The 21,876-nt window shown below is 49.8% G+C and overlaps 3 protein-coding genes across 3 annotated transcripts; 2 read left to right on the top strand and 1 right to left on the bottom strand.

The window, feature by feature from the left end:
* The first annotated feature begins 9,371 nt into the window (after positions 1 to 9,371).
* LOC114793906 (purine nucleoside phosphorylase-like) lies at positions 9,372 to 12,190 on the top strand. Its single transcript, XM_028986057.1, has 6 exons — positions 9,372 to 9,526; positions 10,001 to 10,170; positions 10,307 to 10,410; positions 10,652 to 10,827; positions 11,372 to 11,562; positions 11,696 to 12,190. Exons 1-6 carry the CDS (start codon positions 9,498 to 9,500, stop codon positions 11,914 to 11,916), a joined length of 891 nt encoding a protein of 296 aa, XP_028841890.1. The 5' UTR covers positions 9,372 to 9,497; the 3' UTR covers positions 11,917 to 12,190.
* On the bottom strand, positions 12,191 to 21,257 carry dusp19b (dual specificity phosphatase 19b). The gene is made up of 4 exons (XM_028986328.1): positions 21,034 to 21,257; positions 20,916 to 20,962; positions 15,775 to 15,927; positions 12,191 to 15,683 (listed from the first exon to the last, which is right to left on the bottom strand). Exons 1-4 carry the CDS (start codon positions 21,248 to 21,250, stop codon positions 15,501 to 15,503), a joined length of 600 nt encoding a protein of 199 aa, XP_028842161.1. The 5' UTR covers positions 21,251 to 21,257; the 3' UTR covers positions 12,191 to 15,500.
* LOC114770566 (purine nucleoside phosphorylase-like) lies at positions 12,628 to 15,064 on the top strand. The gene is made up of 4 exons (XM_028964633.1): positions 12,628 to 12,689; positions 13,533 to 13,702; positions 13,833 to 13,936; positions 14,174 to 15,064. Exons 1-4 carry the CDS (start codon positions 12,628 to 12,630, stop codon positions 14,300 to 14,302), a joined length of 465 nt encoding a protein of 154 aa, XP_028820466.1. The 3' UTR covers positions 14,303 to 15,064.
* Positions 21,258 to 21,876: the final 619 nt, after the last annotated feature.

Raw genomic sequence — 21,876 nt, 5'->3', positions numbered from 1 at the left:
AACAATTAGGGTGGTTGGAAGTTGGACATAATTTACTCCAACTTTTCATATTTAAATACAATTGTGGGTCAGAGTTCGAAAAGGCTCAACAAATATAGACACAGTGTGAGCACTAAAAGTGAAAGGCAGTAGAAACCATTCTGAATTGTTATTTATCAGATCATTTTAATCTATTTTTAAAGTATCTGACAAACAAATCAGTGCTGAAAGACACCACTAGATCATTTGTATCAGGGACACACATTTTAAAGTGAAAGAAAACTTATTAATTTCACTCTTATTCTCTTGTTTAAATGTTATATTGTGTTGGTAACAATTTGAGAAAAAGTGCAGTATGTATTACAAGAAGAGCCGCACTTACGAGTACTTGTTGTGTTTCTGGTGAACGGGGCTCCAGTTCACTGTTTATTCGGCTCTGATTCGGTTTACAATCGTCGTTACCAGTTTGGCTGCGACACGGAACCGGAAGTCGGAGCTTGTTTCCGGTACGTAGGGCCACGTGACGGCTGAGAAGGGGACCAGAAAGTGGCTGAAAGGGCTTTAAACACCAGGAAGAGAACTCAGCATGAAGAGAAACGACAGGCTGTTCACTTTCACCAGAACTCGACTCAGAGGACGGCGATCCGGTTCGCGGTTTATTCGGCTCTGATTCGGTTCTTCAGAATTGTCCGTGATCCGTGAACAACACTGAGGATCCGGCAGCGTAACGTCACACAACAGGAAAGAAAACGTTTCCGTTTCCTGTCACGTGACTAATGACCAGCGACCTGCAACTCCAATTACTGAAGTGATTCAGTTTTATTTCCTACAGATCTTCCGTTACCTGGCAACAATAAACAACTTTCATATGTATTAAACATTAATATTACAAAAGATGAAATGTTAACTACTACAATATTAAAGGAGCTGAATTATTCAGATTGTTCATTAAATACCAACCTGACTAGGGAATGTGGGCAGAATGTGGGGCAGTGGTGGCCTATCGGTTAAGGAAGCTGCCCTATAATGTGAAGGTTGTACGTTAGATGTACGTTAGATGTACGTTAGATAGGGTTGGTTCTTTTGTGCATCGTATGAATGGGTTTTCTTTTGAAATGATTTTCGCCTGATTGAGGTTCTCAACGTTCATCATGATTGTGTTGTTAATGCGATTTAAGAGACGTCCCTGTGAGAAGCCAAACGGTTTCCCACCGTCCTGTTAAAGACTCGGGCCAACATGGACTCGGCTTTTGTCTGTTCGCATTGTTTGCGTGCTGGTGAAAATTTAGGACTTTTGCTGATTTCTTTCCTGCTTCTTGTAGTTTGGTTTTGGAGTTAGAAAATAACGCCTGTGAATTAATGTGTTATTTTACATAAAAATGAATAATTGCTTGTGCTTTTGATATGTAACATCATATGTTACCCGAGTCAGTGTTATTTTAATATATTTAGAGCAAGTTTTACGAACTATAATAAAGACCGAGACACTATAAACTCTCAGAAGCATTTCCCTGGTGGTTTTACCGTGGAACTACAAGAACTAATGAAATAATCAACAAGAGTTCCTTAAGTTCTACACGCAGAACAAACGACACACAACTTTAACATAAAGAGAGAAAAGCCCGGTTTGTACATTTTGTTAATTGATTGAATCAAATTTATATCAAATTTCAATGTATTCTCTAAACCTGAACTATAAGCTTCTGGAAACCTCTTCATGGAACATTTCAAGGTTGGTAAAATAAAATAAAGTGAAGTGATTGTCACATGTGATACACAACAGCACAGCACACGGTGAAATTTGTCCTCTGCATTTAACCCATCACCCTGAGTGAGCAGTGGGCACCATGACAGGCCCCGGGGAGCAGTGTGGGGGGACGGTGCTTTGCTCAGTGGCACCTCAGTGGCACCAGCGGATCGTGATTCGAACCAGCAACCTTCTGATTACAGGGCCGCTTCCTTAACCACTAGGCCACCACTGCCCCTAGTGGCAAGAAATCCTGGTTACCTCCAGATTGTTTCCAGAAAAAGAACAATCTAAGGTGTTTGGGAAATTAGAAAGCACTTGCTGTAAAAAATAAAACTGCCATAATAACAGCTTTAAAATTAAATAATAGTGAAAGTCAAGAAATCCATGAGATTCTGGAACTCATCACTGCCATGGTTCCACATTTCCACCAGATGACAGCAGAGATCTACTGTCATCTGGGGCAGTGGTGGCCTAGCAGTTAAGGAAGCGGCCCTGTAATCAGGAGGTTGCCGGTTCGAATCCTGATCCGCCAAGGTGCCACTGAGCAAAGCACCGTCCCCACACACTGCTCCCCGGGCGCCTGTCATGGCCGCCCACTGCTCACTCAGGGTGATGGGATAAATGCAGAGGACAAATTTCACTGTGTGCGCTGTGCTGCTGTGTATCACATGTGACAATCACTTCACTAGAGATCTAGTCACTCTGACTTAATTTTGTTTTTTTGAAAGAAATGAGATTTCAGAAAAGTGGCAGAGATGTGAAAGGTCCCTGAATCTCCTCGACACATGTCACTGTGCTTCAGTCACTTCACTTTCGTGTTGTGTTCTATTTTTTACTTTGTGTGTGTGTGTGTGTGTATATATATATATGAATTGAAAATGAAATGCACATGATGCTGTTGTATCATAATATGATTTTTCTTTCACGCCAAAATCGTCACAACACCAAACATCTGTATCAGCATTTTGTCTCTTCTGTGAAGGAAGGTTATGGAAGCTTAGGCTTGGGTTAGTTAATCCAGACGTTCTCACCATTGACTACCACCACTACATTAGCCAGACCACTCTGACCTGACTGTTAGAGCCATAGGATGAACATTGTTTTTGTTGTTTTTCTGCAGTAATAATTTTTTCTGTATTTCTTATCATTGTCTGGAAGAATTGTTGGGACTCTTGCTCTGATACATCGGTGCCCGTACGTAAAAGACGCCTTTAGGGAGAGTAGAAATGGTAGCTGTGATAGAAGAATCAGGAGAAGGATGCTGTAAATGAGAAGGACGGTAGAACACAGAATAAATCCTTGATTTATTGTATACTGACAGAGTGGATTTATTCATTACTTTCCAAGCGTGCTTTACGATTAACTCAGATAATGGAGCTGCTATAACCCAAGTGTTAAGTAGATCCACCTTTTGCTGCATGGACTTCTCTAGACATATGAAGGTGTCTGTTGAGGTATCTGGTGCCAAGCTGTCCGAGTAGATCCTTTGATATCTTTAAATTGAGCGGTGCTGCTATTTTCAAGCTATTTTTATATTGTCTCAATCTGTATCAGAATTATATTTGTAAAACTGACTCTAATTAGTTTTAAATTACGGTGACTCCGCCCCTCCCCAGGTAACATGTGGATGGTCCATATCAGCCCCACCTTAATTTGAACCCATTCGAGCAGTATTTACCCACCGTCATTACCCAGTGCTTTGCTCAGTGGCACCTCAGTGGAATCTTGACGGATCGAGATTTGAACTGGCAAGCCTCTGATTACGGGACCGCTTCCTCAACCGCTAGGCCACCACTGCCCACTGTGGACCTCTGCACCAAGAGTTTTATCTTGTTTGTCAGAATTGGTAATACTACCTATTTTCTCTTAATTTTAGGGTTGAGATTAATAAAGGATTACGTTGACTTTTCATTGTTATAGGTGTATGTGATGATTCTTTGGAGGATTTATCATTGCGATTGACATATGAATGTATCAAACTTAGGAATTGATTACAACTCGATTTAAAAAAGAATTGCACATATACAAGAAATCCACCGTTTTATCAGTGCTAAAATTTCTTTTAGGACGGAAACCCACTGTCAATTCTTGCTGACTGTTAACCAAAGCGAAAATTGTTACAGCTTTTTAAGCCCACCTAAAGCCCACCTGATCTTGCCCACATGTGGCCACCATGGAACCCCAGGACAAAATGAACTGGGACCAGCCCATCTCCAACCCATATGGCCCCCTGGGTAATCGTTGATTTCTTGACTTGACCCTCTGCTGTGTTCCACGTGTTGGACACAGTCCACTAAACACCTATCTTTGTTATGGCTTTGGATTTATGTCCCAATTCTGCATTGATCTCTGAAGGAAGTGTGCTTTTGACCCCATCCTCAGTGTCAATGTTTTGACTACGTCTTTGACTCCCACAGATAAGGACATGCCAGCGCCTCAGCCAGTGGCTCTAAAAGGCACATTTAATTATTTACCATCAGCGGTACTGACCTGACGTCCTGCTTGTCCTGTACAAGCTCACAATCAGACAGACTTGCGAGGTCTGAGACCATCCTTGGACTCAAGTAGAAATGCCCCGAAAACACCAACAACTCAATGGCAACACGATGGAAACATGAACATGTTATGCTGGTAATGCCAAGCGACTGGACGCCACTGCCAGCGTCCCCTACGACACCAAAGGGGACACTCTACAAAGATGTTTGAAGCTGCAAATGGAAGCAATATCTGGAGGTTTATGTGCATCTCTGTGTTCGTGTGTGTGTGTGTGCGTTCGTATTCAGGGTGTCTTGGGACACAGCAGTGAAATTTCACTCACATGAAGGGATTACTGGGCTTTTACAGCATCTGACAGTCACATGGCCTTTTATGAGCGAGTGTGTGAGACTTTTCTTGTGATAGAGTTCGAGAGAGAGAGAGCAAAAAAAAAGTTAAACCGAATTTAACTCTAAACACCAAGTCACACCAGGCCGGCTACTGCGCGTGGGGCGGTAACAATAGTGCTCTACATTCTCTCAGCTGGGCTGCTGAGAGCCGGATAATGTTATGTAATTAAGTCAGTGTGTGTGTGTGTGTGTGTGTGTGTGTTTGGCCAGACGACAGGCCGTGTTTGAACAGCAGGCCACAGGATCTGCCTTTTTAATGAGCGGCCAGGCCTTCGGCAAACTCTGCGAGAACTCGCCGTTCTCGCCCGTGGCTTTGGGTACGAGTCCTTCGGATTTATTTATCATTGTCAAGTATTCTCCTAACAATGGAAATGTCTGGTCCGTGTCAGGGCGGGCACTTCTCACGGAGTCTCCAGCCCTGAATTCTAGCTGCATGCTGATTGGACAATCTCATAAAATCCTCATGCACGTGTCACCAATATAGGACATTATGGGGACGCTAGAGTAACTAAAGTCACTCCTTTTTAACTAATGAAAGCCATGCTAGATGTGATTTTGACAACGTTTCGTTGCCTTTTGAGACGTTCTATTAAGACATTCTTCAGCTTGTCCACGCACATCAAGTATTTACTGCAAATACTTTGGTCAAACCAAAAAGAGCAGAACTATGTAGTTTGTAAAACCGGAGGTGTCCTCCACGACTCTCTGGACCATCTGGTCACCTTGCTTTAGAATATGGTCTTGATGGACACAGGTCTTTGAGACATTTGCATTGTTTTGTCTGGCCAGCAATCAATAATGACCCTGTACTCTTTATGTAACTGAGATTATGTAACATTGGGCCTTATCTGCTGATTTTAGAACGAGAGAAAGATCAGGAAGAATCGAGGCCAGCGCTATGATCAGGGTTTCATCTGTCTTCACGGGACCCTACGACCACAACGAATCACATTATGCAGATGCAGATCATGTGCATCATGTGACAAAAATGTCTGTTTTGTTAATCACCAGCATATGAGAATCGTTCATATGGACACCTGTGTTGGTCCCCCATGTGAGAACTCTTTCCGTGTCCATCTGGGATGTTATTTAGACCATCTGTGGAAGGTCATGAAGAAATTTGGGATGTATTTGATTGATTTCATAACACAAACGGTGTGCTTTTGTCTTGATAATGATTTGCGTCGGTGACTATTTTATAGTGTCTGAGTGTCCCTTTTTGCTGTGATATAATTTATCTTCAGACACCTTGTTACGAGTTTGCTGTGAAACGCTCGGACATTTGAACTGTGTCTGAGGCCCCGTCCGTTCCATAAAATTGGAATGTGGTTCCAGAGTGAGTTTCTCTTTTCTGCATATTCATGTGGACGGCAAATGGGTTTTTCTCATGTGAAAATGCTGTCATATTAGACCATATTACCTCTTACCTGACCTCCAGCCAACACGTTCATGTGGGGCCCATATGGGTTGTATATGAACCGGGTCCCAGTTCATTTTGTTCGGGGGTTCCATGGTGGCCCCATGTCGGCAAGACCAGATGGGGAGCAAAAGTTGCCCTGAAGTTACCCACCGCCATGGAAAACACTCTGACCAACAGGCAGTGGTGGCCTAGCGATTAAGGAAGCGGGCACATAATCAGAAGGTTGCCGGTTCGAATCCGGACCCGCCAAGGACATGTGACAATCACTTCACTTTCACTTTTTAGGGCAGTGGTGGCCTAGCGGTTAAGGAAGCGGCCCCGTAATCAGAAGGTTGCCAGTTCGGTTGCCAATCCCGATCCATCAAGGTGCCACAGAGGTGCCACTGAGCAAAGCACCGTCCCCACACACTGCTCCCCGGGCGCCTGTCATGGCTGCCCACTGCTCACCAAGGGTGATGGGTTAAATGCAGAGGACAAATTTCACTGTGTGCACCGTGTGCTGCGCTGCTGTGTATCACATGTGACAATCACTACACATTATACTTTATGCATGGACCTCACTGGCTTTTCTCTCTATATATTAAAGTTGTGTGTCAGTTGTTCTTTGTTCTTTCAAGGAACATGTTTCTATAAGAAGGGAAATAATTCTAAAGTGAAGTGATTGTCTCTCCCTGTTTCTCCCTGACTCTCAAGTAAACTACAATAAGAAATAAAGAAAGAAGCGTTACTGCAATCAACTTAAATTAATTCTCAAGTTTGACAAGCAAAACAGAACCACCAACAAAAAACTTTAAGGTCCATGTTGGTCCGAGTCTTCTTCATGACGGCGGGTAAATCAGGGGTGACTCTTGCTCCCAATCTGGGTTCTGGGGTTCATATTAAGATGGGGCTGATGTGGACCACCTGTCTGGTACCTGTGTACCACTCATATGGGCGTGTTACCTGGTAAGGGGCGGAGTCTCTTAATGCTAATTGGTGTCACTTTTACAAACTTTACACTGAAAGTGTTAAATTAAACTCTGACTTCAGTGTGGATTATATAAACATTGTGCAGTGTTCATTTTTAGCTGAGTAGGTTCCGAACTGTCATTCCTGGATGATGAACAGGGAATAAAGTATGGGGCTTAGGACACAATCCTGTGGGACACCAGTGTTTGTGATAATGACGCTGGCTGACGTCCTATTACCGATCCTGACAGACTGCGGTGTGCTGGTCGCAGAGGGTGGGCTGTAGACCTGGCGTGGTCCATCTGTGGGGAATGACCATGTAGAAAGCAGAGCTATAATCATGCTAGTGTTCTGACTGCAGGAAGTGAGGTCTCCTGGAGACGGGGATTCAACCTTCGTTTGGTTGGAGCCATACTGACTTTTTGGAAATCTGCCTCCCCATGTTTGTTTTGTCTCTGTTGTCTCCATGTGGTAAATGTGAATGGTTACCTTTGGTTTCCCTCTGGCAGCGTTTCTTTTGTGTGGATGTTTTGGTGTATGTGAATCACCAGACTTTACATCCATTGGACTGAATCTTCTGTTTTTATTCATTGTGCCTGATTTACTACAGCGTTTACTGTCTGTTTGTCATCCATTTCCTATCAACGTGGGAACTTCACACGCTGGGAGACCAGTAGTTTCATCTGGATTTACGCCAAGGACCAAGCAGCCAATGAGCTACCATGGAGCAGCAACACCCAGGACCTGATTGGTCCAGGTCGGGGGTGTTGTAGGTGAAGGGCAGACTGTCCCCTCTTTCCACGTGGAGAAGAAAATATTTACTGAGTGACGCTGGTCCCCGTCCCCGGTCTTGGCCAATCCAGCGTTGGGCAAGTCTTCTGAGACCCATGTCATTGCGCCTGTTGCCTTGGCCCCATTGACAGATTTAGGACGAATATTATTTCGTAAGGTCAAACGATAAGATACGATTGCGGTTTGTACTCTGAATGAAAACCTCCACTCCAGATTAGATTAGTACTGCAAGTACCGCTCATTAATACCTCTATGAAGCTCTACCTCTATCAATCAGGTATTATATTACTATCAAGAGTCCACATATGGTGAATGTTAGAAGAATGTGGAGTAAAAAGCTACCAGACAAAATATAATGTGAAGATGAGTAAAAGAAAGTGAACCTTCATCAAGAGGACCTCAGTGGCAACCTTCCGATTACGGGTCCGTTTCTTTACCCGCTAGGCCACCACCGGCCCCACTGATCTGTTATGGTCTCTTTTATTCATGATGACACTTCCAGACCTAAACACATCATGCAAATATTTCCGTCCGCTTGTGTTCACAAAAAAAACGGCTTATTCACTGCTAACAAAAACAGACGCCCCCGATGCTGAGCGGTGGTCGAGCCACCTCAGCTACCGATTCAGTTTCATCTTTACAGGAGGAGGTGATGCGCCTTGAATCCCAACCGGGTGAAACGGTGGTGCAGGCCTTCTGGTTGAAACAGGGCGCTCGCTTTACACATCAGGGCAGAACGTGACCTCGTGAGAGCTCAGAGCTGTAGAGCTTCAACATGATTTACAGCATTTGGTAAAAATGACCCTTTGTCCTTCATACTGTACAATTCCGTCCACAAAGTCGGTTTGGAACCCAAAATTAATCCCTTCTTTTGATTCCTTTGAACAAAGTAAAGCGATGACTTTCCGTTATTATATAATTTCTATTGCCGCACGGAATGTATTACATGCACAGAAAGAAGCATGTGACAGAGTAAAATATGCCAGGAATCATGACTTATTACACACTGCAGCAGCTCCCCGGAGCCGGACCTGCGGACAGAAGAGATGTGAATGAGGAAGCCTTTTTTAGGAAGCCATGCTGTTTCACATTAGACGGAACCCAATACCCGGATTCCCTTTTACTCCTCCTTCAGGTTGATATTAGACAGGGTGAAGTAAATACAGTACTACAGGATGTGATGGAGGTCTGGGAATGCTGCGGCCCCAGCATTGCTAAATTTGGGAATGTCTGGCGAGGATCGCCACTTTCCTTCTGCTTATGTAACACGGCCCTGAATTACGAGCAGAACTGCGCGCTGTGTTCGTTCACGGAGCCGAGCTGGAGTCGGCTCATGCTTCAACACGATGCGCTTCGTAATGCAGGCCTCCCGTCCTCCCTCCCTTCCTTCCTCCTGTTCGGGAGTGTGGTGTACGCGACGTGGGCCACGTTCTCGCCACCCCCAGGCCTCCAGGAGCCAGGACGCAGGGCGTGTCGGGATTCGCGAGTCACTTTCAGTGAGTCACTCTGGACGCTGCGTGGACCTACGCGCGGTGGGCGTGGCTTCGCGCTTGCGTCAGTGGGGAGGGTCCGTCTTTACGCAACGTGAGTCGGGCGGATGAAGGAGGGAGGATGAAGGAGGGGGGGACGGAGGTCTATAAGTGCGAGCCGCTCGGAAGCTGGGACGTTCGTCTGTTCGGAAGCTTCTGGAATTTTGGAAGATCTGGAGAGTTTTCCAAGCACCATGTATCCCGACAGCCACAGCAGCAGCGGGTGAGTGTGTGTTCTCGGAATTCAAATCAATTCAATATAAAACGTTTTTTTAGTCATTATTATTAGTTAGGACGTATATATGAATATATGAAGTTTAGTTTAGTGAAATTATATACGTCGAAGTTGTGAATATTTGGTTTTTGTGCTCGTCGGCTGTTATAACCACAACATTTTGTTTTATAAAGTGTGTTGTGTGAGCCACGACATTAAAACACGCGGAAAAACGGAAACGAGTGGAAATTTGTCAGTGAATGAACGGTGGTTGCCAGGCAACCATTGAAAGACGCTCAGCCAATCAGAACTCAGAAGCGGAACTACGCCTTTTATACGGGTTTTACCACGTTAATACCACTTTGTGGCATAAAAATGATTCTGAGAAGAAAATGTCTGGATTATGGAGCAAGGACTTCTGACTGGCGCCTGTCATTGTGTCAGTGTCAGCGAGTGATGAAATGTCCTCCTCCCTCGCCTTAGGTCCACCTACGAGGAATGCAGCGCCACAGCCAACTGGCTCCTGAGTCGGATTGACACTCCTCCAGTGGTGGGCATCGTGTGCGGCTCGGGGCTGGGCGGCCTGGCGGACACCCTGAAAGACCCGGTGGCCTTCCATTACCAAGACATCCCCAACTTCCCCCAGAGCACTGGTGAGCGTCCTGTACCAACACAGGCGTGTGTGTGTGTGTGTGTGTGGGTGTGACCAGGTATGCGTAGGTGTGTGAAAGTGTGTACGTGAAGGTGTATGTGTGCCTGACTGCTGACCTCTGGATTCCTGCGTTGCAGTTCAAGGTCATGCAGGTCGCCTGGTGTTTGGTACTTTGAAAGGGAAGCCGTGTGTTTGCATGCAGGGCCGCTTCCATCTATATGAAGGTTACCCCATCCAGAAGGTCTGTACCGCCATTAATATCAATCAAATTTTATTTATACAGTACTTTTTACAATGTACATCGTCATAAACGCCTGACAATAGAACAGGTCTCATAAAAAAAATACACAATAAATAAATGATACAAACATGGTGTCTTTTTAAAACGAACGTGCATATATAACATATTGTGAGATTTTGAACATGCCGCAGCATTCCTCGGAATATCGGTAACCCATGAGCCCTTGTGCTGTGTCCTGCAGATAACGCTGCCCATGCGGATCTTCAAGCTGATGGGGGTGGAGACCGTCATTCTCACCAACGCGGCAGGAGGACTAAACCAAGACTACAAAGTGGGGGACATCATGATCGTCAAAGACCACATCAACATGCCCGGCTTCGCTGGCAACAACCCGCTGGTTGGGCCCAACGACGAGAGGTGACGGCACCAGGGTTCTGCTCTTCCACTCTGACCTTCTGTACAGATCATCCATTTATGTGCATTTTTCGGTCCATTTAAGAAAACCGAAGGTGTCCGACTGCTCCATCTAGTGGTGTTTCCTTACATAGCACTATAGACCAATAATAGAGCTAAAATCGGGCAAAAAAGTTAGGCCTGACCCGACCCGACTCGACAAGTACAGCCTTTAAAAGCCCGGTTTTGCATCACCTGACGACGGTGGCTGAGAATCAAACGAACATTTCATTACAAATGTAATATTCAATAAAAACAAATCCACAGCACGCAAAACACTGTTACCAATCAACAAAGCCAAATTACAAGCAGCAAATCATACGGACAGGATAGGTACTATAGACCCGAAGTTTGTCTTTGCTGACCCGACTAAAATGATAGAAATTGAGCTCTAATGGGCTCTAATGGATAAATCGTAGCATCTTGTGTAATTAATGGAAAAAAAAACCCAAATGATCAGTAATTCTTGTGAAATTGAAGCTTTTTTTTATATATATCATCCGGTCAGGTTCGGCACGAGGTTCCCCTGCATGTTGGATGCCTACGACCGCAAGCTGCAACAGCTGGCACAGGACCTGGGGGCGGAGCTAGGCTTCAGCGACTTCATACGTGAAGGCGTGTACTGCGTCCTGGGTGGGCCATCTTTCGAGACCATTGCAGAGTGCCGTATGTTGCACAGATTAGGGGCGGACGCCGTGGGTGAGTGCCGCAGTAAACGTTGCGCTAATTTAGACTTTATTGATTGCTTTATTAACACATTGGTCCACAGTTTTGTAGCTTTGATTCTAAACGGGATCCCTTGTTTCTGTGGCGTTCCCGACTCTGGTCACAGGAATGAGCACGGCCCACGAGGCGATCGTCGCGCGGCACTGCGGCATGCGGGTGTTCGCCCTGTCTCTGATCACCAACCAGGCGGTGATGGACTACCACAGCGAGGAGAGACCCAGTCACGAGGAGGTCCTGGAGACGGGCAGGCAGCGCGCCGAGCAGCTGGAGAGGCTGGTGTCCACCATGGTCGGCCGCATGGAGATCAACAACAACATCAACGTCTGATGCTGATCCGAGATCAGCCGGGGGTCCAGCCTCGTCCCTGATGTACATTCCTTTGGCCTCAGAATGCCTTCCGTAATTCTGTGTCCTTTTTGTGCGTCTTAATTTAATGATGTCAGATGTACTGTAGAGGTCTTTGCTATCTTGTTTTATTTGTATCTATCTGTTACTAATATTAGTATTTATCATTTTGTATTTTGAACGGTGCTTCACTACAGAAACGCTGGTGCAACTTCATTAATATTACAGTAAAATGTTGTACAGATGAACAGGTCAATTGTGTGCAATGTCATTTTAATACAAACAACATGTCAAAGTCAGACACATGTCCACTTCATTCTTCTATAATAAATACATTAATATAGATATATTTCTTTTCCTCATGCATGTACACAGATTAAGTCCACACATTTACAGCACTTGGCAGACGCTCTTATCCAGACGTACACGAGTGCTTTAAAACCCTCGTTTGGTTCACTCGGACCCGATCTGTAGACACTGTTCCCATAACATCTCAGAACCCAACCGTTTTTAAATACTGAATATAGAAAATTTTCATAGGAGCTCTTTTAGTCCAAATATCCTCTGAACAGGAGGGCTTTCAGTTTGCATTTGATAATCTGTAACGACCCAGCAGTTAGGACATCTAGTGGAAATTCAGTCCACCAACTAGGAACCAGGACAGAGATGAAAGCTTTCCTAGCACCTTGGGAGATGTTGGTACCAGTGGAGCGGTGCTGGAGGATCGGAGAGATCGAGGTACAGAGTGAGGAGTGGTGAGGGGTCTTAGGTAGGAGGGCGCGACCCTTCCTTGGCTTTGTAAGCAAGCAATAGTATTTTGAACCTGATGCGGGGGCTACAGGAAGCCAGTGAAGACAACGTGGCAGTGGAGTGGCGTTGGAAAATTTGGGAATGCTCTAAACAGCGGAGGATGCAGAGGAAACCAGCCAGGAGTGTGTTACAGTGGTCTAGTTTAGAGACGACCAGAGATTGGACAAGTATCTGAGTAGCCTGGATCGATAGAAATGGACAAACCCTCCTAATGCTGTAGAGAAGGAATCGACTTGAGCGAGAGAGATTGGACTTGTGAGAAGAGTAGAACAAGAAATTGTCCACGGTTACCCCAAGGTTGTTTGCAATGGTAGAGGGAGAGATTTAGGAATTGTCCTGATTTTAAGATCCTGTTGTTGGGTGGAATCAGCAGGGATGAATGGCAGTTCTGGTTTTCTGGGGTTGAGTTCCAGATGAAGTGCTAAGATCCGGGATGAGATGTCAGACAGGCAAGCATAGATTTAGCACTTTTTGTTGGGTGTCATCTGCATAGCAGTGATAGGATAACCCATGGGAAGATAGGACTTCACCAAGAGGTTTGGTGTAAAGAGAGAACAGGAGAGGGCCAAGTGCTGAGCCCTGAGGGACACCAGTTGAGAGCTTGTGGGGTGCAGCCAATAGGGGTGGTACTCACCTATGAACCAGAAAACCCAGCTTCAAATCCCACTTACTACCATTCCAAGAAGAAAATGTCTTGACTATGGGGTAAGGACTTTTGACTGGCACCTGTCGTTGCTCGCTTGTGTCAGTGTCAGCAAGTGATGAAATGTCCTCCTCCCTCGCCTTAGGTCCACCTACGAGGAATGCAGCGCCACAGCCAACTGGCTCCTGAGTCGGATTGACACTCCTCCAGTGGTGGGCATCGTGTGCGGCTCGGGGCTGGGCGGCCTGGCGGACACCCTGAAAGACCCGGTGGCCTTCCATTACCAAGACATCCCCAACTTCCCCCAGAGCACTCGTGAGCGTCCTGTACCAACACAGGCGTGTGTGTGGGTGTGTGTGTGACCAGGTATGCGTAGGTGTGTGAAAGTGTGTACGTGAAGGTGTATGTGTGCCTGACTGCTGACCTCTGGATTCCTGCGTTGCAGTTCAAGGTCATGCAGGTCGCCTGGTGTTTGGTACTTTGAAAGGGAAGCCGTGTGTTTGCATGCAGGGCCGCTTCCATCTATATGAAGGTTACCCCATCCAGAAGGTCTGTACCGCCATTAATATCAATCAAATTTTATTTCTACAGTACTTTTTACAATGTACATCGTCATAAACGCCTGACAATAGAACAGGTCTCATAAATAAATACACAATAAATAAATGACACAAACAAGGTGTCTTTTTATGATTGTGCACATATAACATATTGTGAGATTTTGAACATGCCGCAGCATTCCTCGGAATATCGGTAACCCACGAGCCCTTGTGCTGTGTCCTGCAGATAACGCTGCCCATGCGGATCTTCAAGCTGATGGGGGTGGAGACCGTCATTCTCACCAACGCGGCAGGAGGACTGAACCAAGACTACAACGTGGGGGACATCATGATCGTCAAAGACCTTCGTCCCTGATGTGGGGGCTACAGGAAGCCAGTGAAGAGAACGTGGCAGTGGAGTAATGTTGGAAAATTTGGGAATGCTGAAAACAAGTCAGGCAGCAGAGTTCTGGAAAACCAGAGGAAACCAGCCAGGAGTGCGTTACAGTGGTCCAGTTCAGAGACGACCAGACTGAATCGATAGAAATGGACAAACCCTCCTAATGCTGTAGAGAAGGAATCGACATGAGCGAGAGAGAGATTGGTCTTGTGAAAGGAGTAGAAAAAGAAACTGTCCACGGTTACCCCAAGGTTGTTTGCAATGGTAGAGGGAGAGATTTAGGAATTGTCCTGATTTTAAGCTCCTGTTGTTGGGTGGAATCAGCAGGGATGAATGGCAGTTCAGGTTTGCTGGGTTTGAGTTCCAGTTGAAGTGCTGCCATCCGGGATGAGATGTCAGACAGGCAAGCATAGATTTTACACTTTTACATCTGATGGCGAAGAAGAAGAGCTGGGTGTCATCTGCATAGCAGTGATAGGATAACCCATGGGAAGATAGGACCTCACCCAGAGGTTTGGTGTAAAGAGAGAACAGGAGAGGGCCGAGTCCTGAGGGACACCAGTCGAGAGCTTGTGGGGAACCAAAAGACCCAGGTTCAAATCCCACTTACTACCATTGTGTCCCTGAACTGTCCCTGTAACTACTGATTGTAAGTCGCTCTGGATAGGATTTATAGCATTTATCAATCCAATCCGTAACAACAGAAGCTAAATTCAAAGCTATAAACTGTCAAAAATGGGTTGTGTCCTGGTTTCACTAATGCCCCACATATAAATCAGCTACACAGGTGACATTTTACTTCATTTTCGTTTAATAAATACATTAAAAGTATTCATTTCCAGTCCACCAACAGCCCGTTGGATCCTTTGAAAATCTTACCCCTTTTGTTCACTTAGAAGAGATTTAAAACGACCATTTTACTGCATTTCACTCTTGCATCCGATCAACAATCCTGCCATGTTTGAACACAGAGCCCCATTGCCGTTGTCATCAGGAAGTCACAACCATGTGAATGATGACAGAAATTTGAATGAAAAAACAGACAAAGTTTCTTAAAGTCTAATGTCTTTCCGTTGGACGATGAAGAGCCTGTTTGCTGAGGTGTGTATCACTGACACTGCCATCGCCACAGCATTATGCTAATTTCAGGGCACCAGTGAAGGCTTCATTCTTCTCATGGTCTGTAGGCCTTCAGCTGCTGCAGAAAGCCAGGGTTCGGTTGGATGCAGGGCCTGGCTCTCTTCACGGCATCAAACGCCTCTTCGAACGGAAGTGACTCCCGGGACATGAGGTACCCGACGGCCACCGAGGCCGAGCGAGAGACGCCGGCGTTGCAGTGAAGCAGCACTGTGCCCCCCTGACGACGAAAAATCAGAAAACCAATCCAGCTCATTAAGGTTCTTCTTCTTCTTAACATCTTAACACAACTCAGGCATGGAGCACGGTACCTGCTCTCTGGCCTGATCGATGAACTCGAAGCACTCTGGGAAATAGGATGTGATGTCAGTCTCGGGCAGGTCCAGCACGGTCACCGTTCTGCAGAGGAACAGATGGGGGAACGCGTTCTCCACCCCGTATGACACATTCAGAATATGAGAGACCTGCAACAGAATTTTCCAGTCACATGACTTCAGGGCATCAGGTGGCAGCATGTGATGGTATCTAATGAGGATGATTCCTAAACGAGATTACACTGGATCTGCACGTGCAGATGCTTAATTAACAGTAAATGAAAGGCCATTCCCAGCACATTACTGCAGTCTGATTACGAAGGAGGTCATACTTTTCACAAGCGGTCCTTTATTACAGCATGCGCCACTCGATCTGACCACAGGGATCTCACCATACCACACGGGTCACGACCAGACACGGCCCGGATACGACACGGGTCGCGATACACGGGTCACGACGCAGCACGGGTCGCAATACGGCGCAGGGTCGCAACGAGACACGGCCCAGATACGACACGGGTCGCGATACACGGGTCACGACGCAGCACGGGTCGCGATACGATGCGGGTCACGACCAGACACGGCCCGGATACGACACAGGTCGCGATACACGGGTCACGACGAGACACGGCCCGGATACGACACGGGTCGCGATACACGGGTCACGACGCAGCACGGGTCACGATACGACGCGGTGTCGCGACGAGATACGGCCCGGATACGACACGGGTACACGACGCAGCACGGGTCGCGATACGGCGCGGTGTTGCGACGAGACACGGCCCGGATACGACACGGGTCGCGATACACGGGTCACGACACAGCACGGGTCGCGATACGGCGCGGGGTCGCGATACGGCGCGGGGTCGCAACGAGACACGGCCCAGATACGACACGGGTCACGATACACGGGTCACGACGCAGCACGGGTCGCGATACGGCGCGGTGTTGCGACGAGACACGGCCCGGATACGACACGGGTCGCGATACACGGGTCACGACGCAGCACGGGTCGCGATACGATGTGGGTCACGACCAGACACGGCCCGGATACGACACGGGTCGCGATACACGGGTCACGACGCAGCACGGGTCGCAATACGGCGCAGGGTCGCAACGAGACACGGCCCAGATACGACACGGGTCACGATACACGGGTCACGACGCAGCACGGGTCACGATACGACGCGGTGTCGCGACGAGATACGGCCCGGATACGACACGGGTACACGATGCAGCACGGGTCGCGATACGGCGCGGTGTTGCGACGAGACACGGCCCGGATACGACACGGGTCGCGATACACGGGTCACGACGCAGCACGGGTCGCGATACGGCGCGGGGTCGCGATACGGCGCGGGGTCGCAACGAGACACGGCCCAGATACGACACGGGTCACGATACACGGGTCACGACGCAGCACGGGTCACGATACGACGCGGTGTCGCGACGAGATACGGCCTGGATACGACACGGGTACACGACGCAGCACGGGTCGCGATACGGCGCGGTGTTGCGACGAGACACGGCCCGGATACGACACGGGTCGCGATACACGGGTCACGACGCAGCACGGGTCGCGATATGGCGCGGGGTCGCGATATGGCGCGGGGTCGCGATACGGCGCGGGGTCGCAACGAGACACGGCCCAGATACGACACGGGTCACGATACACGGGACACGACGCAGCACGGGTCGCGATACGGCGCGGTGTTGCGACGAGACACGGCCCGGATACGACACGGGTCGCGATACACGGGTCACGACGCAGCACGGGTCGCGATACGATGCGGGTCACGACCAGACACGGCCCGGATACGACACGGGTCGCGATACACGGGTCACGACGCAGCACGGGTCGCAATACGGCGCAGGGTCGCAACGAGACACGGCCCAGATACGACACGGGTCACGATACACGGGTCACGACGCAGCACGGGTCACGATACGACGCGGTGTCGCGACGAGATACGGCCCGGATACGACACGGGTCACGACGCAGCACGGGTCGCGATACGATGCGGGTCACGACCAGACACGGCCCGGATACGACACGGGTCGCGATACACGGGTCACGACGCAGCACGGGTCGCGATACGGCGCGGGGTCGCAACGAGACACGGCCCAGATACGACACGGGTCGCGATACACGGGTCGCGACGAGACACGGCCCGGATACGACACGGGTCGCGATACACGGGTCACGACGCAGCACGGGTCGCGATACGGCGCGGGGTCGCAACGAGACACGGCCCAGATACGACACGGGTCGCGATACACGGGTCGCGACGAGACACGGCCCGGATACGACACGGGTCGCGATACACGGGTCACGATGCAGCACGGGTCGCGATACGGCGCGGGGTCACGACGAGACACGGCCCGGATACGACACGGGTCACGACGAGACACGGGTCACGACGAGACACGGCCCAGATACGACACGGGTACACGATGCAGCACGATGCAGCATACGATGCGGGTCGCGACGAGACACGGCCCGGATACGACACGGGGCGCAATACGACACGGGTCGTGATACACGGGTCACGACGAGACACGGCCCGGATACGACACGGGGTCGCGATACACGGGTCACGACGCAGCACGGGTCGCGATACACGGGTCACGACGAGACACGGCCCGGATACGACACGGGTCGCGATACACGGGTCACGACGCAGCACGGGTCGCGATACGGCGCGGGGTCGCAACGAGACACGGCCCAGATACGACACGGGTCGCGATACACGGGTCGCGACGAGACACGGCCCGGATACGACACGGGTCGCGATACACGGGTCACGATGCAGCACGGGTCGCGATACGGCGCGGGGTCACGACGAGACACGGCCCGGATACGACACGGGTCACGACGAGACACGGGTCACGACGAGACACGGCCCAGATACGACACGGGTACACGATGCAGCACGATGCAGCATACGATGCGGGTCGCGACGAGACACGGCCCGGATACGACACGGGGCGCAATACGACACGGGTCGTGATACACGGGTCACGACGAGACACGGCCCGGATACGACACGGGGTCGCGATACACGGGTCACGACGCAGCACGGGTCGCGATACACGGGTCACGACGAGACACGGCCCGGATACGACACGGGTCGCGATACACGGGTCACGACGCAGCACGGGTCGCGATACGGCGCGGGGTCGCAACGAGACACGGCCCAGATACGACACGGGTCGCGATACACGGGTCGCGACGAGACACGGCCCGGATACGACACGGGTCGCGATACACGGGTCACGATGCAGCACGGGTCGCGATACGGCGCGGGGTCACGACGAGACACGGCCCGGATACGACACGGGTCACGACGAGACACGGGTCACGACGAGACACGGGTCACGACGAGACACGGGTACACGATGCAGCACGATGCAGCATACGATGCGGGTCGCGACGAGACACGGCCCGGATACGACACGGGGCGCAATACGACACGGGTCGTGATACACGGGTCACGACGAGACACGGCCCGGATACGACACGGGGTCGCGATACACGGGTCACGACGCAGCACGGGTCGCGATACACGGGTCACGACGAGACACGGCCCAGATACGACACGGGGTCGCGATACACGGGTCACGACGCAGCACGGGTCGCGATACGATGCGGGTCACGACCAGACACGGCCCGGATACGACACGGGTCACGACGCAGCACGGGTCGCGATACGGCGCGGGGTCGCAACGAGACACGGCCCAGATACGACACGGGTCGCGATACACGGGTCGCGACGAGACACGGCCCGGATACGACACGGGTCGCGATACACGGGTCACGATGCAGCACGATGCAGCATACGATGCAAGTCGCGACGAGACACGGCCCGGATACGACACGGGCCGCGATATGACGCGGGCCGCGATACGACGCGGGTCATGACGAGACACGGGCCGGATACGACGGGTCGCGATACATCCACGATGTGTGGATCACATTACATTAATAATTCGGCCAAAACAACACAACTCAGAACTGAACTTTGGACTAAATTTGTATACAAAAATATCGACATTTGATGTCCCCGTATTGATACAATATCACCACGTAAAATACCGATATACTGCTGTATCCATATTTTCTAACATCCCTAAATACAAGTATTGGATATCGGTCAAATAACTGGATCCGGTATCTGTAGCTGTGTGCCGATGTATAAACTTTTTCTACGTTTTTATACCTGCACGCAGAGCTAAGAGTAAAATGTTATCAGCGTGGAGGGATTTCACGTCCGGTCGTCTTCCTCCACTTATCCGGGTCCGGGTCATGGGGGGCAGCATCCCAAGTAGGGAATCCCAGACAGCCCTCTCCCCAGCCACCTCCACCAGCTCCTCCGGCAGGAGCTGGTGTCATTTCTCCAGCGTGTCCTAGGTGGACCCGGGGGCCTCCTGCAGGCAGGACGTGCTCGAAACACCTCCCCAGGGAGGCGTCCTGAACAGATGCCCGAACCACCTCAACTGGCTCCTCTCGATGTGGAGGAGCAGCGGTTCTACTCTGACCTCCTCACCCTGTCTCCAAAGCTGCGCCCGGCCACCCTACGAAGGAAACTCATTTCAAGCATGGATAAATGGAGTCCTCCTCCTCCTGTTCATCATCATCATCGCCATGTTTATTCCAGCAGTGCCTTCAATTCATCTTTCCTCCCCTGGATACTAAGGTACCTGATCAGCCTGTACTTTTATTTCTGTGCCTATGGTCGTTTCAAGCTAACATCCAGACGCTGCCCCAGTCCGCCTGTCGATCTCCTGCTCCCGTCTTCCCCCGAGATACTTCAACTTTTCCGGCCGAGAACCATGGTCGACCAACTTAATGAAACCCGCCCACATTACATTTACAGCATTTACCAGACGCCCTTATCCAGAGCGACTTACAATCAGTAGTTACAGGGACAGTCCCCCCCTGGAGACACTCAGGGTTAAGTGTCCTGCTCAGGGACACGATGGTAGTAAGTGGGGTTTGAACCTGGGTCTTCTGGTTCATAGGCGAGTGTGTCACCCGCTAGGCTACTACCATCCTAACACCCGTCCAGAAGCAAAATTGCACTTACAACCAGTGCAAGCATATATTTGTGCGTGACGTGACGTGACGTGAGCCCCACCTGAAATCTCCGCAGGGTGTCCACGTCCTGCGCGGCGTCCTGGGACGCTGTGGGAGAGACGCGGCGCGTCGTGAGTCGGCGGCGGACCGCGGGCGTGTCGTGTGGAGCGCGGCCTTACCGAGCAGCAGGAACGGCCGGACCGGCCCGACCTGGAGGTCCGGGCTGAGGTCGCGGACGAAGCCGCACGTCGCGGCGCCGCGCTCCTCGGTGACGCGCAGCGCGCCGCCGCGGCGCGTCTCCGTCAGCGTCCTCCCCGCCACGGTGGTGACGCGCGTCGACTGCTCCCTCAGCCGAGACCGGGAAAAGCCCTCGATGTCCCGCTTCAGGGAGTCCATCGCGGGTTCAGGGTGAAGAGGCACTTCCGGGTCATTACAGCCGCGACGCGTGCCAAAATAAAAGTCTTCGCGTTTGGACCCGGACAAGATGCCCGAAAAAAAGACGTTCAATTGCTACTTGTATTGGGAAAACTCTATAAATTTATGAAATACATGTACCTGTTAGTCTGGGGTTTGGTGTTCATTTGTTCTCATTTGAAATTGCATATGTTCATACGTATATATAAAAAAGGAGTTCATTCATTAGTTTACAGTACTAATCAGTGTATCACCCACTACATTTCCCACAGTCACATGTCCCACTCGCTTCTACTGCGTCAGATATGCCCAGAGATCATATACAGTATATACAGTAATCCTGAGGCATCAGTGCGGCTCAAATATTCAAGTTCCCATCGCAGCGGTGGCCTAGCTGTTAAGGAAGCGGCCCCAAAGATGTGGCCGGTTCGAATCTCTTGCCACTGAGGTCCCCTTGAAGGTGCCGTCCCCACACGCTTCTCCCCGGGCACGTGTCATGGTGCCCACTGCTCACCAAGGGTGACGTTTAAATACATGGGGCAGTGGTGGCCTAGCGGTTAAGACCCCATAATCAGAAGGTTGCCAGTTCAAACCCCAATCTGCCAAGG

Source organism: Denticeps clupeoides, chromosome 1, assembly GCF_900700375.1.
Source record: "Denticeps clupeoides chromosome 1, fDenClu1.1, whole genome shotgun sequence".
In the NCBI taxonomy this organism is placed as follows: domain Eukaryota; kingdom Metazoa; phylum Chordata; class Actinopteri; order Clupeiformes; family Denticipitidae; genus Denticeps; species Denticeps clupeoides.
Note: the sequence above shows the minus strand (reverse complement) of the source record. Positions and strands in the feature narration are given on the sequence as shown.

Coding starts and splice junctions, on each gene's coding strand:
- LOC114793906 (XM_028986057.1), top strand. CDS start 9,498: ATGTATCCCGACAGCCACAGCAGCAGCGG. Junction 9,527..10,000: donor GACAGCCACAGCAGCAGCGG/GTGAGTGTGTGT, acceptor CCCTCGCCTTAG/GTCCACCTACGAGGAATGCA. Junction 10,828..11,371: donor GTTGGGCCCAACGACGAGAG/GTGACGGCACCA, acceptor TCATCCGGTCAG/GTTCGGCACGAGGTTCCCCT.
- LOC114770566 (XM_028964633.1), top strand. CDS start 12,628: ATGTTGGTACCAGTGGAGCGGTGCTGGAGGATCGGAGAGATCGAGGTA. Junction 13,703..13,832: donor CAACTTCCCCCAGAGCACTC/GTGAGCGTCCTG, acceptor CCTGCGTTGCAG/TTCAAGGTCATGCAGGTCGC. Junction 13,937..14,173: donor AAGGTTACCCCATCCAGAAG/GTCTGTACCGCC, acceptor TGTGTCCTGCAG/ATAACGCTGCCCATGCGGAT.
- dusp19b (XM_028986328.1), bottom strand. CDS start 21,250: ATGGACTCCCTGAAGCGGGACATCGAGGGCTTTTCCCGGTCTCGGCTG. Junction 20,963..21,033: donor CCGGCCGTTCCTGCTGCTCG/GTAAGGCCGCGC, acceptor TCTCTCCCACAG/CGTCCCAGGACGCCGCGCAG. Junction 15,928..20,915: donor ACACCCTGCGGAGATTTCAG/GTGGGGCTCACG, acceptor ATTCTGTTGCAG/GTCTCTCATATTCTGAATGT.